Source organism: Antechinus flavipes, chromosome X, assembly GCF_016432865.1.
Source record: "Antechinus flavipes isolate AdamAnt ecotype Samford, QLD, Australia chromosome X, AdamAnt_v2, whole genome shotgun sequence".
In the NCBI taxonomy this organism is placed as follows: domain Eukaryota; kingdom Metazoa; phylum Chordata; class Mammalia; order Dasyuromorphia; family Dasyuridae; genus Antechinus; species Antechinus flavipes.
Genome location: NC_067404.1, coordinates 57710302 through 57725745, shown reverse-complemented (window position 1 = coordinate 57725745; position 15444 = coordinate 57710302). Strand labels below are relative to the sequence as shown.

The 15444-nt window shown below is 45.1% G+C and overlaps 1 protein-coding gene across 1 annotated transcript in view; it reads left to right on the top strand.

The window, feature by feature from the left end:
• Positions 1-9980, top strand: part of LOC127542520 (myosin-11-like) — a 158753-nt gene extending 148773 nt beyond the window's left edge. Inside the window, exon 6 of the mRNA XM_051968183.1 lies at positions 8157-9980. Coding sequence (XP_051824143.1) covers positions 8537-9574 — 1038 coding nt within the window. The 5' untranslated portion in view covers positions 8157-8536 and the 3' untranslated portion in view covers positions 9575-9980. The remainder of the gene's footprint in view (positions 1-8156) is intronic.
• Positions 9981-15444: the final 5464 nt, after the last annotated feature.

The following is a 15444-nucleotide window of genomic DNA, read 5'->3' as shown; positions in this document are numbered from 1 at the left end:
GGAATGTGCTAAAACATATACAGTTTGATGAAGATGCACAGTCTGCAGATGTGCACAAAGACGGTCCTCATATTCCAGGTTTGGGAATGCATTTCCAAGGCTGCTTAAGAGCATGGAGCTTTCTTGCCATTTGGTTTCTGAGGAAGCTGTTAGTTCCTTTTCAGAATGTTGGCATTTAATTTTAATTTCCAGAGTATGTTTTAGTTTAATTGGCACAGTGGCGGGTTTGCTGCCTGGTGCCTGCTTTATGCAAACCTGGGTTATTAGACCTTGGATGCGAAGGAAATGAAAGGGTGGGGTAAGAATCTCATCAAGGTGGAGAGAAGGTCATAGAATAATGGAATGGAGAATGACAGGCTTAATGGGAGAGCACTGAGAGCCCTTAGAACACAGTGTACCAAGCCAGGAGAGATGTTTTCACCAAGTATTTCATCAAAAACAACAACAACAAAAATCCCCCAAAACAACAGCACAAAAGAAGACACAGTTTTGCCGCTTCAACAGACTTCAAGTCCTGGGTTTGAGTCTTGGCTTTGCTTCATCCCTGCTGGATGTAGGGGAGCCAATTCTTTAATCCCTTTGAGCCTCAGTCCTGGAGATGATCGTGGGCTTTCTTGCTAGTTGTGCCCTCAGAGAGCTTGTAATCGCAGAGCTTCATTTTATAGAAGGGGAATCAGGCCTTCTCTGTAGAGAGGAAGGGACTTGGCAGGGTAAAGAAGGTAAAAGGTTGCAAAGCCGGGACAGATCCTCTCGTACGGATCTCCCGTTTCATATGTTTCTCTGTGAAGAAAGCAATGGAGAAATGGGACTTCCCTTCACTGTTTCTTCTGTCGGCCGGCCTGCCTGTAGGCAGGGATATGCAGCCATCTTGAGTTTCTCTGGCGCTTTAACGGTTAAATCATTGCTCACCCTAGCGTTGTGTGGATTTAATTTAGTCCTTTGGCGTGGAGTTCGCCAAGCAGAAAATCTTTGAAGTCAAAATCATGCCTTCTGTTCCAGGCATCAAATGAGATCGCACTGTTTCAGCTGCTTTCAAATGCAAAGTGGGGACCCGGGTATTTGGAAACCCCAGGTAAGGCTTGAAAATCACAGCCCCCTGTGGCTCCCTGTCCACCTGAGGCTTCCAGCCTTCTTTGTAACACTTCCAACTTGATTTGTCCCCAAATAAAACCCCACAGGCCGCAGAGAGGGGGGTGTTCTGACATTAAAAATATACTCATTTCCTAAAACAAATACTAAAACGGCTCTCTTGTTGCACTCTACCAATGCCCTGCCCCCTGCGCCCCTCCCCAACCAGGTGTTGCACCCTAAGCATCAACCTCCTGCCTCTAATATTGCCACCGTTCAGATTTTTCTTCTGAATCGAGGCAGTGAGATTAATGGAAAAAGAGTTGGACCAGCAATCCAGAGTCCTGGTTTCGGGGCCATTCTTTGCCATTAACTAGTGTCGAGCAAGCCAGTTGATTCTGTTACATCTCAGTTTTCTCATCTCATCTCATACCTTTCTAAGCCAGGGACTGTGTCCCTGCCCCCCTTGGCTCCTCGGGATGGGTTTTCCCCTTCTCCTCTCTGGAACCGGGTGTCAGCTCCCTTTCCAGACCATTTCCTTAGCATGCTATCTACAACATACCCAGTGGAGTGTACGCTCCATCTCCTGTGGGCTTCTTTTTGTGAGTTGCCCTGCTCTGATAGGTAGGCTTCCTACTTCTCTTGCCAGTTCCCGGGAACCAGGCCTCCAAACCTTTTCCCGTCATCTCCACACCAGTCCACCACTGAGGCTTCCCCCATTCCAATTCTTCCTAATGTGTTGTCATCTACCATTAGAATGGAAGTGCCTCGAGGGGAGGGACTGTCTTGCTTGCTTCTCTTTGTATCCCTAGTGCCCAGCATAGAGTAAACCGTTAATAAAAGCTTTCTTTCTCCATTTGTCATGGAGTTGCTGTAAGGCTCACAGCAGATAATGGCCAGTGAAAGGCTAAAGCTCTCTGGGTGTGAGGCATCCTTATTAGAACTGATAGGGAGAGGAAGTGGATTTGGGATTTCATTAGCACAGGGAACTCCTGTGAGATGAGGAGGACTGACTGAGGTGCTCCCGGGGCAGGGCAGTACCTTCTTGCTAACTTGGAATCTCACAGTCATTTCTAGAGCAGGAGCGTGGCCGTAGTTCCTCGGGGTCACATGGCCTGAATGTGTCAGAAGAAGACCTTGAAGCTGAGGAAAACTTCTCTCCCGAGCAGGCTCTAGTCACCTCACCATCCCGCTCCTCTTCTAGAAGAGGCATTGCTTAAATTCTGATCAATGATCAAATTCTCTTGCTGAAGGCAAAACAGGGAATAACCTTAATTGCCATTCTTCTAGAACTTTAAGGCCCGCACTCTGTGTATTGCACATAAAAGGTAGATCGTACATGTTTGTGGAATTGGATAGAATCGAGTGTTTTCCTTATATCCCGTTAGATAAGGAGTGCAAATACCTTTGTTCCCATTTTATGCTGAAGGTTCAAGAAGGGAAATGACTTACCCAGGATGGCCCAACTCACAACTGTTAAGTCAGGTCCACCTGGGGCCTCCTCTTTCCAATTCTGGTGCTCTTTTGTACTATTGCCATTAGCTAGTTTTTCCTACCTGCTGATTATTAAAGGTAAATTCATTGGTGGGAACTTGTGGGTTTTAGAGAAGCATATTTTAAGTAGATTTGGAAATACCCCTTGTGCGTGCTAAGTTCGGGAGGTAACCCGGAAGGGGTGCTTCCATATCTATGTACCTGCTCCTAAGCCTCTGGACTTTTTCACCATGCCCTCAGGTGGCTATCTTCCTCCCCGCTCTGTTCCCTTTCCGGTTTGCTTTTGTATGCTGTCTTCCTGCTAGAATCATCGGGTTGGTTCTCCTCGTTTTATGGATGAGAGAGTACACATTGCAGTAGAAGGAATGTTGGCTCATGCTCATTGTCCCCATTTCAAGTCCTACCTCTGCCTTTTGACTCTGGGCAGATCACCTGATCTCTTCAGGCCCCAAGTTTTTCACGTATAGAATGAAGAGACTGGACTAGAGGAATGCTTCTCAACCTTTGCAATCTCACTTTACACTAGTAAAAGTTACTGAGGACCCCTCAGAGAGCTTTGGTTTATGTGGGTCGTGCCTATGGATATTTCTTTTATTAGAAATTAAGACATGTTTGCATTATTATGAAAACAGTTTTGATCTTGTAAACCTTGAAAGGGTTTCAGTCCTTGAATCCTCCTGGACAAAGCATCTCTAAGGTTTCTTCCAGATCTAAACCTATAGGTCTAGGTTGGATGTTTTGAACAATGCTGATTTAGATTTTGTAGCCATATCTCCCTTGCCCTTCCTCTCCTCCGTGACCTCACGGGCCCTCCAGCAGTCACCATTATTTTTACACCTTTGTAAGTTATTGATTTTTATATTGGGTCATTAGCATTGACAGATGCTTTTAATTAAAAGAAACACACACATTACCACTCCCTCCCCAAGCTCTCAAGAGGCAAGCATTCTAATTTGGCATGACATTATCAGGCCTAACAGTTGTTGGCATGTGAAATGTCTAAAAGATCATCCGTTGTTACCATAGCCTTTTGGAGTAGTCAGATGAAGTTCAAACTCGGGATGTTTTTGAAGTCTGAAGTCTCCCTGGGGATGTCTTTCATAACATCTCTGAACTGGCTAACGCTACAGTAAATGAAACACACAGAACTGGATTAAAGGGTTATTTCCCCGGAGTGTCAGGCTGACAGAGATGGCAGAACCTTAGGCCCTAAACATGACACGCTGCCAGTGACAGGAGGCACCCTCCACAGGCCTGTCCTCACAGTTCAGTGCCAACAGCCTGGGCCGAGAAGATAAAATGGTGACCATTTACAACAGGTGGTCATGCAGCTAAGCCGGTTAGATGCGGTCAGGACTCAGAACAGCTAGGTCCTTGTCGGAGCTCAGGGCGAACCAGAATTTATCCTTGAAATCATAGAATCTTCTCGTTGGAAGGGACATCTAGATGCACCTCTCATTCAATGAATGCAGGACTCCAGAAACACAAAATGTTAAAACTAGGAGGAACTTTAGAGCTCATTTGGCCCAACCTTCTGGTGATGTTGCAGAAGAGACTGGAGGCTAGGGAGATTGAAGGGCTGGCCCCGGATTACAAAGTAAACAACAGAGCCGGTACTCCAGACTGGGCCTTCTGATATCAGGTCCAACACTAAGCTGTGCTTCTTTGCCCTCTACGGTATCCCCAGTAGAGCATTCATTTTGTAGCTTCCACTCGGAGTATGGAGAATTGTATAAGTCCAAAGCAAAAGGTATAGTACCTAATTGGGCAGAGTAGGCTGGGACCAATTAAAGAATCTGGGCAAAGTACATGGGCTTTGCGTAGTTAGGTGGCTAAGAATTGGAATAATGGTGGCTCAGCAGGGGACCTACAGGGCTCAGGCTGTACTTGATCATAGGTTTTGTACTAAGAAAATGAAAACAAAGCCAATCAGATGCCTCCATATTGATTGCATGACATCAGAAGTCCTGGATTTGGAGTCAGAGGACCCGATTTGGCTACTTACTAGCTAGATAATCTTAGGAAAATCATTTCCCTCCATTGAGTCCTGTCTCCATAAAATGAAGAAGTTGATACTAGAATGACAAAATTGGGTAGGCCTGCAGGGAAGCATTTGTTCATAGATAGTGTTGTTGGGATTGTGGATTAAGATGAGCATTGTGGAGAGTAACCTGATGTTTAGTATAAAGTCACAGAACTGATCCTACCTTTGACTGAGTGATTCTCTTGCTAGCACTTTACCCTGAAAAGGTCATTAAGAGGAACTATATTTGTAGAAACATCCCTAGGTTTTTGGTAATAGTCAAAAATTGGAAATAGATTGTGTGTCTAATTATTAGAAAATGACTTTAAGTAAAAATGTAGCAGTATAAAGGAATATAAATGATGTTGCTGTTAAAAATAAATGTGAAGCATATAATGAAATATAGAAAAGACAGATAGGAGGTGATGCAAAGCCATAGCAATAGAACCAGAATGAAAGAAAGAAAAGAAATTTAGCTCATAGATCACTAGCTTAAGCTCTGGACTTACATGACCAGAGTTCAGAATTGAGGATGTGTCAACCTTCCTTCTCCCCCTTTGAAATTATACTCTTTGGCTCATTTTGCTTCCACTCAAGAATTCCTTTTGGGGATTCTTGGAATAGAATTAAAATGTAGCTTGTGTCTAGGTCTTCACCAAGTAGATAAAAAGGTTTCTCAGCTCCTATAAAAGCATTCAGGGAACCAGTGCATACTGGTATAGGACAGATCTTACTCCTCTCCATAAAAAAAGATAAAAACAACATAAAAGAATCATACTAGCCCCATAGTGAGCCGCAAAATTCTTGTGTGTATCTAGTGAGTTCCACCTTTCTCCAAGTCTTTCCATCTAGACCCCTAGACTCATAGTTGTGCCCGACGGGCAATCTCCCATCATTTTTACAAGGCCTACTCTTACCCCTAGAGATCCAGTTGGATACTCATTTTATGATTTTTTTGAATGCTTGGACTACCCCTAAGCAAAACTAATTGGGAGTTTAGAAAGAGGCAGCTCCCTTCCATAAGACCTGTACCATACAAATAATTAATGATAGCAGGGTAGGGCAAAGTTCCAGTTTTTTCTGCCTCTCTTTCTATTCCCATTCCCATAGCTTTATTCACCCACTGTGCCTTCAGCTGCAGGGGGATTTGAGCAAAATCTTCTTCTCCACTCCTAGGGACCAGCACTCCCCAGAAACCGTCTTTTCCGCCACCTCCTTACCCTTCTAATTTCTCACTCTAATTCAGTCACGGAACTCTTTAGGAATCTTCCATTGTCCAGAAAATTTCACCCCCTCTCTCCAAGAGGCCACAGTTCAGTGTCTTCCATGCTAAGGCTATATAGTTCCCTTCTCCTGGGTCCATGTGTTTGAGAACACATGCCATCGCCCTGCACCCGGACCTCTGCCTCTTCAGGATCTGGGAACTGTTGATCCCACTTACACCGCTGTTAGAGCTGCTCCTATTTCTTCAACTGAAATGTTCCCATTCTTGGAGCAGAGGAGAGAATAGCTCTTCGAGAGGCTTTGCCAATACGTGGGTCCTCCCATGGGACCCAAGGCTACATTCAAACCTCGGGATGTTGAACTCTGCACAGAAAGGGGAAGATGGACAAATAAATCCCAGTCTGAAACAAAAATGCCTTTAAAGCCCAGAATAAAGGGATGACTCTGGCCCACAAACAATCTAGGCAAACCACAGCATCTCCAATTACTGAGATTCATTCACTTATTCTCCATCTGATAGCATGATTTCAGTTCTTGCTTTCTTTGGGTTCACTTGATTCACAGTAAGTTTTGTTTCAGCCCCTAATTTTGATTCTGTATATATCTTTTGAGTTTGAGGTGTACTTCTTGTAGGCTACAGCTTGTGGAGTTTTGTTTTCTTCTCTAATCCATCATCCCTTTTGTTGTTGTTGTTTTCTTAGATTGTGTAATGCATTTATATTTAAAGGTAGGAGAGTCAGGTTTAGATTTTCCTCCATTTGTCTCTAATAGTGATTTGTCAGTGTTGCTCCATCATCACCAAATTAGAATTTTCCCCCGTCTTTTGTAAAGAAGTTATTTTGTCTCTTCACTCATTTTATCTTGTTGTTGTTGTTGAGTGATGTCTAACTTTTCATGAACCCAGGGACCATAACTGTCTCTGGGGTTTTCTTGGTAAAGATACTAGAGTGGTTTGCTGTTTCCTTCTCCAGTGGATTAAGGCAAACGAGGTGGTGACTTGCTCAGAGTCCTATAGCTAGCAAGTACCTGAAGTTAGATTTGAACTCAGGACTTCCCGACTCCAGGCCTAGCAACTCTGTCCCCTAATCCCATTAGCCTCTCCTTTAAAGCAAATCTGTTCTTACTGATTCTCTCATATATGAGCCATTCCCCACCCCTCACTCCCACCGTCACCCCACTCCCGCCTCTTTGTTTCCCCTTTAGCTAATTCTGGGTTTGTTGACTTTATTATTTCTTTTTTCCTTCTTTTTAAAATCTGGTTATTAATTCTTCCCCTCTTGTTTTTCCCTTCCAGTTAAGTAGTAGAGTAATCCTTCCTCCTCTCTCCTTCGACATGTTCTTTCATTTTTTTCAAAGTTTCCTTTTCTGTGCTTTTTTCCCAAAAACATTCTTTCTTTCATTGTCTTCAGTATTTCTCTACCCTCCCTTTTCTTTCATTCGCGGACATTATAGTCCTGCTTCAGTTTCTCTATTCGTCATGGAATCAACATTTCTCAGGTACTTATTTTGAGCTCCCTATTCCAAACAGGTTCTATATTATTGCCTCGTGGGTCATGGGAAAGAGGGTGCCCGATGACCGAGTTGGGGGCTTCCAGATTAGCGTCGTCTGCTGTTAGTTCACTAGATTTTTAGCTTCCGTAACATTTTCTCTGTCGTCCGTGATGACTATTTGGAGAGGTGTGAGGATTGGGGGAAATATCTAGTCTTTCATCTCGGTGGTCATGTGACCCTTCGGTACTCATTCTCAGTGAGACCTGAACGAGTCTCATTGCCAACCTTGTTACCTCATTAAGTTGATTACTGAACTCCCCTGATTAACCCCAATAGAAGGGGGCAAGAAAGAAAAAACAAATGGAATAACAGAATTGTCAGTAGCTAATATTTACATAGTGCTTTAAGATCTGCAAAGCATCTGGTAAATATGAGCTCGTTTGATCCTCACAGCGACCCTGGGAGTGATGAGTGCTATTATTATCCCCATTTTCCAGATGAAGAAACTGAGACATTGGTAAAATGACTTGCTCAGGGTCACATAACTAGTAAGTGTCTGAGGCCGGATTTGAATTTGTCTTCCTGATGTCAGGTCTACCAATATTTTTGAAAACTTGGAAAGGGACATATAATGCGTTCTCTTGGCTCCCTGAACTTTGGAGGCCTTCAAGGATTTAAGTAGTGTTTCGGTAGGCATTTTGGTTCTAGCCATGGAACACGATTAGCAAGTTAATGGAGCTGGGACGTGGAGGTAGGACCTTTGACCCCATCCCAAGGACTCTTTCTACTGTCTCCCAACTGTTCCAGTAGAGCTGTATCCAGTATGGGATGTTGACCAGCCTCCTTCTCTTCACAGTTGCCTTCCTCAACCTGCTCTCCTTGTCTGTGGCCTTTCGGCACTCTCCTTGACCTACCTAAAGACCAAATCAAGAAGAGAGGAAGAGACAACAGAGCAGACAGAGCACACAGAACCACCCCAGCTCCGGGAAGGTGGGATCATTGGGGAAGAGTGAGTAACACCTACTCCCGTTCCAGGTCCGGCCTCTGCCCTTCTCTTGCAAGAGTACTTGACGGCAGGAGACGGGATAATTCTAAGGGTTGGGAGTCAAAGTAAATATGGGTGGTTGGACCTAATTTTGTCAGGTCAGTTGCCGTATTTTCCAGATACAGAACCATACATTGATCATTAGTGGTAGGCCATAGAATTCCAGAGCTAAAGGGGCCTCGGAGCAGAGAATGTCATATTTGGAGGGGGTTTTCATACAGAGAATGTCAGAGCTGAGAGGCAACTTAGAACACAGATTTTCAGATTTACAAATGGCCTTAGAACAGGGAATGTCTGTGCTCGGAAAAACCTTAGAATGGAAACTGTTAGGACTGAAAGGGACTTTGGAACAGAGGGTGTCAGAGCTGAAAGAGACTTTAAAACAGAGAATACCCAAACTGGGAGGAACCTTAGAACAGGGAATGTCAGAGCTGGAAGGGACTTTAGAACACAGGCTCCGCAAGCTGGGAGAACTTTTAGAACGAAGAATGGCAGACCTGGAAGGGTTTTTAAGACAGAGAATGTTATACCTGGAAGGAATTTTGGGACCCAGATTGTCAGATCTGGGAAAGACCTTAGAACAGAAACTGTCAGAACTGGAAGGGGTCTTAGAACAGAGAATGTCAGAACTGAAAAGGGTATTGGAACAGAGAATGTCAGGGCTGAGAGGGGCCTTAGAAGATGGAATGTCAGGGCTGGGAGGGATCTTAGAACAGAGAATGACAGAGCTGGGAGGGAACTTAGAACAGAAAATGACAGAGTTGGAACATATCTTGGAGCAAAAATTGTCAGGGCTGGAAGAGACCTTAGAGAATACGTTTTCGGAGCTGGGAGGGACCTTTGAAGAGAAAATGTCGACACTGGGAGAGATCTTAGAACAGAGAATGTTGGCATTGGGAGGCACTTTGGAAGAGAGAATATCAGAGATGGAAGAGGTCCCTGAACAAGAAATGTCATTGATGGAAGGGATCTTAGAACAGAGAATGTCAGAGCTGGGAGATGTCTTGGAACAGAGAATATCAGAGCTGGAAGAGATCTTAGAACAGAGAATGTCAGAGGTAGAGGGTGTCTCGGAACAGATAATGTCCGAGCTGGAAGGGATCTTAGAACAGAGATTGTCCGAGCTGGAAGGGATCTTGGCCCAGAGACTGGCGGAACTGGAGGAGACCCTCGGACAGAAAATGGCCCAGCTGGAAAGGGCCTTAAGACAGAGAATGTCAGAGTTGTAAGAGACCGGAGAACCGAGAATGTTAGAGATGGGAGGGACCTTAGAATACAGGACATACCAGCTGGACAAAACATTGGAAATCATCTAGCCCATTTTCCCCTTTGCTTTTTCTCTCCCTCCTGCCGCCCCCTACACAGCTCAGTGCCACCTCTTGTCAGCAGAGGATCAGGGTGAAGGAAAGAAAAGATAAATTACATCAAACCACTGAACCTCCTGATTAGCTGCTCTGGTCAAAGTTAGGAGTGGGTGGAAGAGGTTGGGACTATTTGAAGAAGGTTTTGGATTATTCTGGGACCACAGATGATTGAGAGATGGCTGCTGTACCCTGTATTAGTAAAGTATTAGTAAAGGGGCAGTTGTGGTGTCTTGACTTGATTTACCCTTCTGCAAGCTGTAGATGGTTTTGATGGGTAAGCGTCCAGAGCCCGGTTGGAGGTCAGCTCATCTGTGGCCGTCGCTTAGCAGCTGGAACAACAGCTGGAGCCGGAGCCGTGCTGAAGTCCCATCCGTGACATGGGACCCAGAGCAGCAGGACAGAGAGGCCTAGGGGTCCAGGCTGAAGCCTGTGGTGAGAGTGGGGATGGTTGGGATTCTTGGAGAGTGTCCTGACCTCTGCTCCTGAGCTTACTACTCAATTGGCCTGAGCTGTCACACTTTTTTATTAGATGGCAAGCCCCTAATTAATAAGAGTAAAAATCAAGGGCCACATACTCCAAGAGAGCAAGAGCCTCAAGGGAAATGCTCATCTCTTAGAATAAAATGTTTGTCAAAGCTGGGGGTGGGAGGCAGACTTTAGATCAGAGGATGGTAGAGCTGGAACTCAGAACATGGAAAGTCAGAACTTAGAGGGCTCCTGGAACTCAGAATGGTAGGAAGTGAGACTGACCTTAGACCGCAGAAAGATGGATCTAGGCATTTCCTTCGGGACAGAGAATGGCAGAAATGAAAGGAACCTTCCCAGGACGGAGAATGTCAGAGCTGGAAGGGACCTAAGGACGTGAGCGCCAGAGCCGGAAGGGAACTTGGAACAGGAGAGATCCAGATTGGGAAGGGGCGGAGAATAGACAGAGGATGTTAGATCTGGGAGGGATTTTGAGGCTTATCACATAGCTTATGAGAACTGAGAGGGATTTGTAAAGAGCATCTTGTCCACCTCCCCACTTCCCAGATAGGAGGGGTTTCTGGAGATGCCATAGAAAGTTGATGGCACAGCCCAGTCTCCCGATCCCAAGCCGGTGTTATAGCCACTTCTGCCTTCCACTCACCCAAATGAACAATCAGCCTTGCTAAGTGGAGAGCGTTGGTGAACTACTGGATTTAGAGCAGCTGGAGATCTTACAGGTGACTTGACAATCTAATCTGAGGGGCTGATTATAAGGTAGAGTGTGATGATGAAGGCAAAGGGAAAATCCAGACAGAGAGCTCTAGCGATATTGGAGGAAAGAGAACCTACACCTGGGGAGACTGGAGAAGGCTTCTTGAAGAGGGATCTGAACCGGGACTTAAAAGAAAAGAAGACTTCACTAGGTAGAAATGAGGAGGGAATGTGTTCAGGGTTAGGGGACAGGTCATGCAAAGGCAGGAAGAGAGGGTAGGGTGAGAGTTTCCTGCCATTCCATCTTTCTCTCAGCTTTGCTCCTTCTGACCCTGTTCTTCTGGGTAACGAAGTGCCATAATGGATTTGGAATTGGGAATTCTTGAGTTCAAACCTTCCTTTAGAACATACTAGGTGTGTGACCCTGGACCTCTTTCATTCTCAGTTTTCTTATCTGTAAAATGAGGATAATAATAGCCTTTACCTCACGTAGTTGCTGTGAGGATCAAATGAGGTAGAATTTTGAAAAGTATTTTGAAAACATTCAAGCATTATATATAAGTGCTAGCTATGTTGTTGTTGTTACTTCACCTCCTTGTGGCTCCTAGTCCCTGGACTATAGCCCTATCCTCTCTCTCTCTCTCCCCCTCCCTTTCCCTCCCAGTTCAGCTATTCCCAACTTCTCTCCTTGAATCTCTTGCAGCACCCTTTGTCCTCTTGCTGCTCATGCCTTACCAAACCCCGACCCCAGGTACTCTCCCCACCCACCTTCCTTCCTCCTGCTGCTGGAGAATGGCATGCAGCTTTGCCCATTGGCCCACCTACAAGTCGATGTTCCGAAATCTCCCACAGCTATGTGGCAGTTCCCGTGTTCTTCTTTGTTGTCTTTGGATTACACTTCTCTTAATAGCTCTCCCACAACTTCTCTCCTCTAGCCCTATGCCCCACACCCTCACCTTCTTTCTTTCTTCTCCCCAGATGATCTCTCTGTGTTCCTTTTTTTAAACTCATGGCTTAAGCTAGCACCCTAGCTTACATGGAGCAGGTTCGATCTTGGAGGATAGCCTCCTCCTACCAAATTCTCTCTTTGGTTCATATTACCCTGTCCTCAAATTGCCTTTGGGAAATTTCCCGATATAGCCCAATCATAGTTTATTTCTTGGGCTCTACAGACATGGATACAAGCTCTTGAAATAATGCATATTGCTTTCGAGATATCCTTTCTTTCTCCCCCAGAATGTGCAGAAGACACATAAAGGAGTCATTGGAGCCCATAAAAGAAAATTCTCCTCTCAGCCCGGCAAGTCCTACCTAGATAGTCCCCCTAATTATTAAGGGATTCTTTATCAGCTCAGATTGGACTAGATGGCCTGAGGTCCCTCCCAATTTTTGGATACATACATATGGCCGTTCGATCAATGCCTCTGGCAGTACTGGGAAGTGAAAGATGACCTTTCCCCAAGTTCCACACAAAGTCTGGTTCGCTGTAGCACCAGCCAACAATCCCCAGAATTAATAGGAAGACAGAGCAGTGGGTTATATTTAGGCTGAGTACCTGGCAATTTTCCCCTACTCGGGCACACGAGGGCTTGGTTTCCTAGGTCACCGGTTCAAGGACCGTCTATATATACCTATCAAGCAAATACCAAGTTAGATATGTCATTCTCCATCCTGGAGCAGACAAAAGAATTGGCAGAACGCCCCTCTACTTTTTGGGTTATTGGGGAGAAGAAAGTCTTCTTAAAAGACTGAAAGAAGCACTGCTGGAAGGGGGAAAAAACGGATTTCAAGAGTGAGAGAAAAATCCTGACCCATGACATCATTGGAAGGTCGAAGAATGTGATGTGGTGAACGAATAATTATTTGTAGCTAAGTGATAGGTCTGGGGCTCTTCCCACAGAAAGAAGTAGGCCCTCTTAGGAGGAAGTAGCTTCTTGTACTCAAAGGAATTATGATGACAATCCACAAGGATCCTCCCTCCCCCAGGTGAAAGATCTCGTAGCAGGAAGAAGAGAGGAGTGATGATTAGCGACTCCCTATTGAAGTACATCGAGGTGAAGATTTGTCGAATTGACATAAACCATAGAGAGCTCTGCTTCCTTCTCAGGACAATATAGCTGATGATATTAAGCCTATCATCCGCTAACTAAAATCGGGAACCCAAGATGGAGGGTATTTGAATATGAGGATTAACAGAAGGAGAACCCAGATACCGGGCAGTGATCTGTGGAGCACTTGGACAGAAAGGGGGATTATCCAAGGAGTTTGGGAAATAGGGGCACGATGGAGTATACGTGGTAGACATGCTCTCTCAGGAATCTGCTCAAATTATCCATCTGTCAAGAAGAGTGGGGTTGATAAATTCTTGATTTTTTTTTCTTGATGAAAATTTGATTCTTTACAAGGTGGAAGCAGTGCTAGACCTGATCCTTATCAGTGGGGACGAACTAGTTGTCAAAGTGAAATGAGGGGGAATCTCAAAGGCAAATGAATACTTTGCCTTAGAATTTGGAATAGAGAAGGAAAGGAAGGCCAGGCAGGTTGGGAGTTGTATTGTTTCTCAATAATGTGAGTGTCTAATGAGGAAGTCAGTGGGGCGGGGGGGGGGGGGGGAATAGCCTGGCAGAAATCTTCTGGATAGTGGCTGTGTGACCTCTGGCAAGTCATTTCCCTCCTCTGGGTCTTAGTTCCTTTTCTGTAAAATGAGGAAAGAGGACTGGGTGATCTCTAAAGTCTCTTCTAGCTGTTTATCCCCGGATCCCTTGTGAGCTCCATGAGGGCAGAATTCATGTCTTATTTTGGCTTTCTATATCTCCCAGTGCCTACCACAACGCCCCGCACACAGTAGGTGTCGGGCAAGTGTTTGTTTAATTGAATTGCACCCCACCAAGTGAGGCCTCTGGTTGTGATGTGGCCTAGGGCACTAGGCAACCTGTCACCTCAGATCACCATTCCCTGCTGGGGCAAGGGTTTGGAGACTCTAGAGATGAACTGATTCTTAGAGAAAGATAATGACAAGGTGTGAGCTAGCCAGCTCTGCTTCTCTGCTCATTAGGGCCTTGGTAGAACAGCTGTGGGTTTAATGAGGCCAAGGCCAAAGTCAGATGCTAACTGAACATACATGTGAAGAAGGGGGAGGGGGCGGGAATGAGGGCAAAGCTTTCTGGGAAACAGCAGGCCACAGCCTCATCTGCCTTCTTATCTAGCCTATCCCACTGAAGACTCACATATCAAATGATCCCCTGGGATGTCGAGGGAACAGAAAAACCAGGCTTGGGAAGCAGACCTTATATTTATAGGGCATTAGGAGATAAGGAAGCTATAGCACTACAGATGGCTCTTTGGGAAGCTATTTGTCCAGCATTGTGGTAGCAGAAATTGTATTGGATTTGAAGCCAGAATACCTGGATTAGAGTTCCTGGCTTTGCTTCCACTTGTGTCACCCTTTCTGGGTCCCAGTTTTGTCATCTTAAAATAAAAGGGTGATCTCCGAGAACCCTTTATCCCATATGTGATCTTCATAATTTTGTCGTGAGGGAGAAGCAAATTTGTTTCCTTAAAATCTGCTGCCTGTTGAATGAATCAAAATAGAGGGAATGAATCAGATCTTGTCTGGGGGGGGCGGTCATAGGAGGTTGAGGCTGAGCCCATACACGGGCTCAGGGAGTGGCTAGCAGGAGGCTACCCCATCTGGATTATGTTCCATCCCAGCAAAATATCTAATAGAGCCAGGAAACTCCTGGGAAGTTTCTCAAAAACCTTTTAGTAGCTCAAAGACCTTTGATTTCACGACTGTGGGAATTCTTTGCGTTGTGAATGTAGCTCCTGCCCTCTCCCTTAGTAGCACTGTAAAATGGAAAGATAATTGGCTGCTCCTCTTTCCTCTCTTCCTTTGGTACCCCAATCCCATCCTTTTCACTTAGAGGCTAAGCATTCCCAGGGCCTTCATCTGATCCTCATAGGAAGACATGAAGATGAGGCAACTTCTGGTTGCTCTCTTCTGGATACCCTTTTCCTAACATGTAGCTCCCGGAGCTGAACACAGGCTTCTCAGTGTTGTCTGTCCAGAGTGGATGACAGTAGAGACCATTACCTGCTTTGTTTTAGACGTGATGCTTCTCTTAATTCATCCTTTCTCAGCTCCTTTGCTTTTATAACTGTCTTAGTTTCTTCTCATCTGCAAAATGAGGGAGCTGCTCTCCATGGTTTCCAAAGTCAATTCTAGTGCTAGAACCAATCTGTGGTTCCAGATTTGGCTCTGTGCTCTCCTCATGACACATAGTTATAGTTCTGAAGGTGGAGGAGGAAGCATGACAAAGGGGATTAGAAATTGCCCTTCCTCATTGGGCAGCAGAGAACAGTTTTCCCATGTGAGAGACTTCAGGTTAGGCATAGGGAAAAGTTTCTTGTTTTCTAGAGTTGTAATGTGCATCATATTATATTTCCAAGGGAAGTTGTGGAAACCCTTTTTTGGGTCCTCTTCAAGAAAACACTTAATCCAGGAAAGTTTTGTTGGGTTTTTTTAAGTGTCTGCTGAGTGCCGAGCAGCGTGCTGG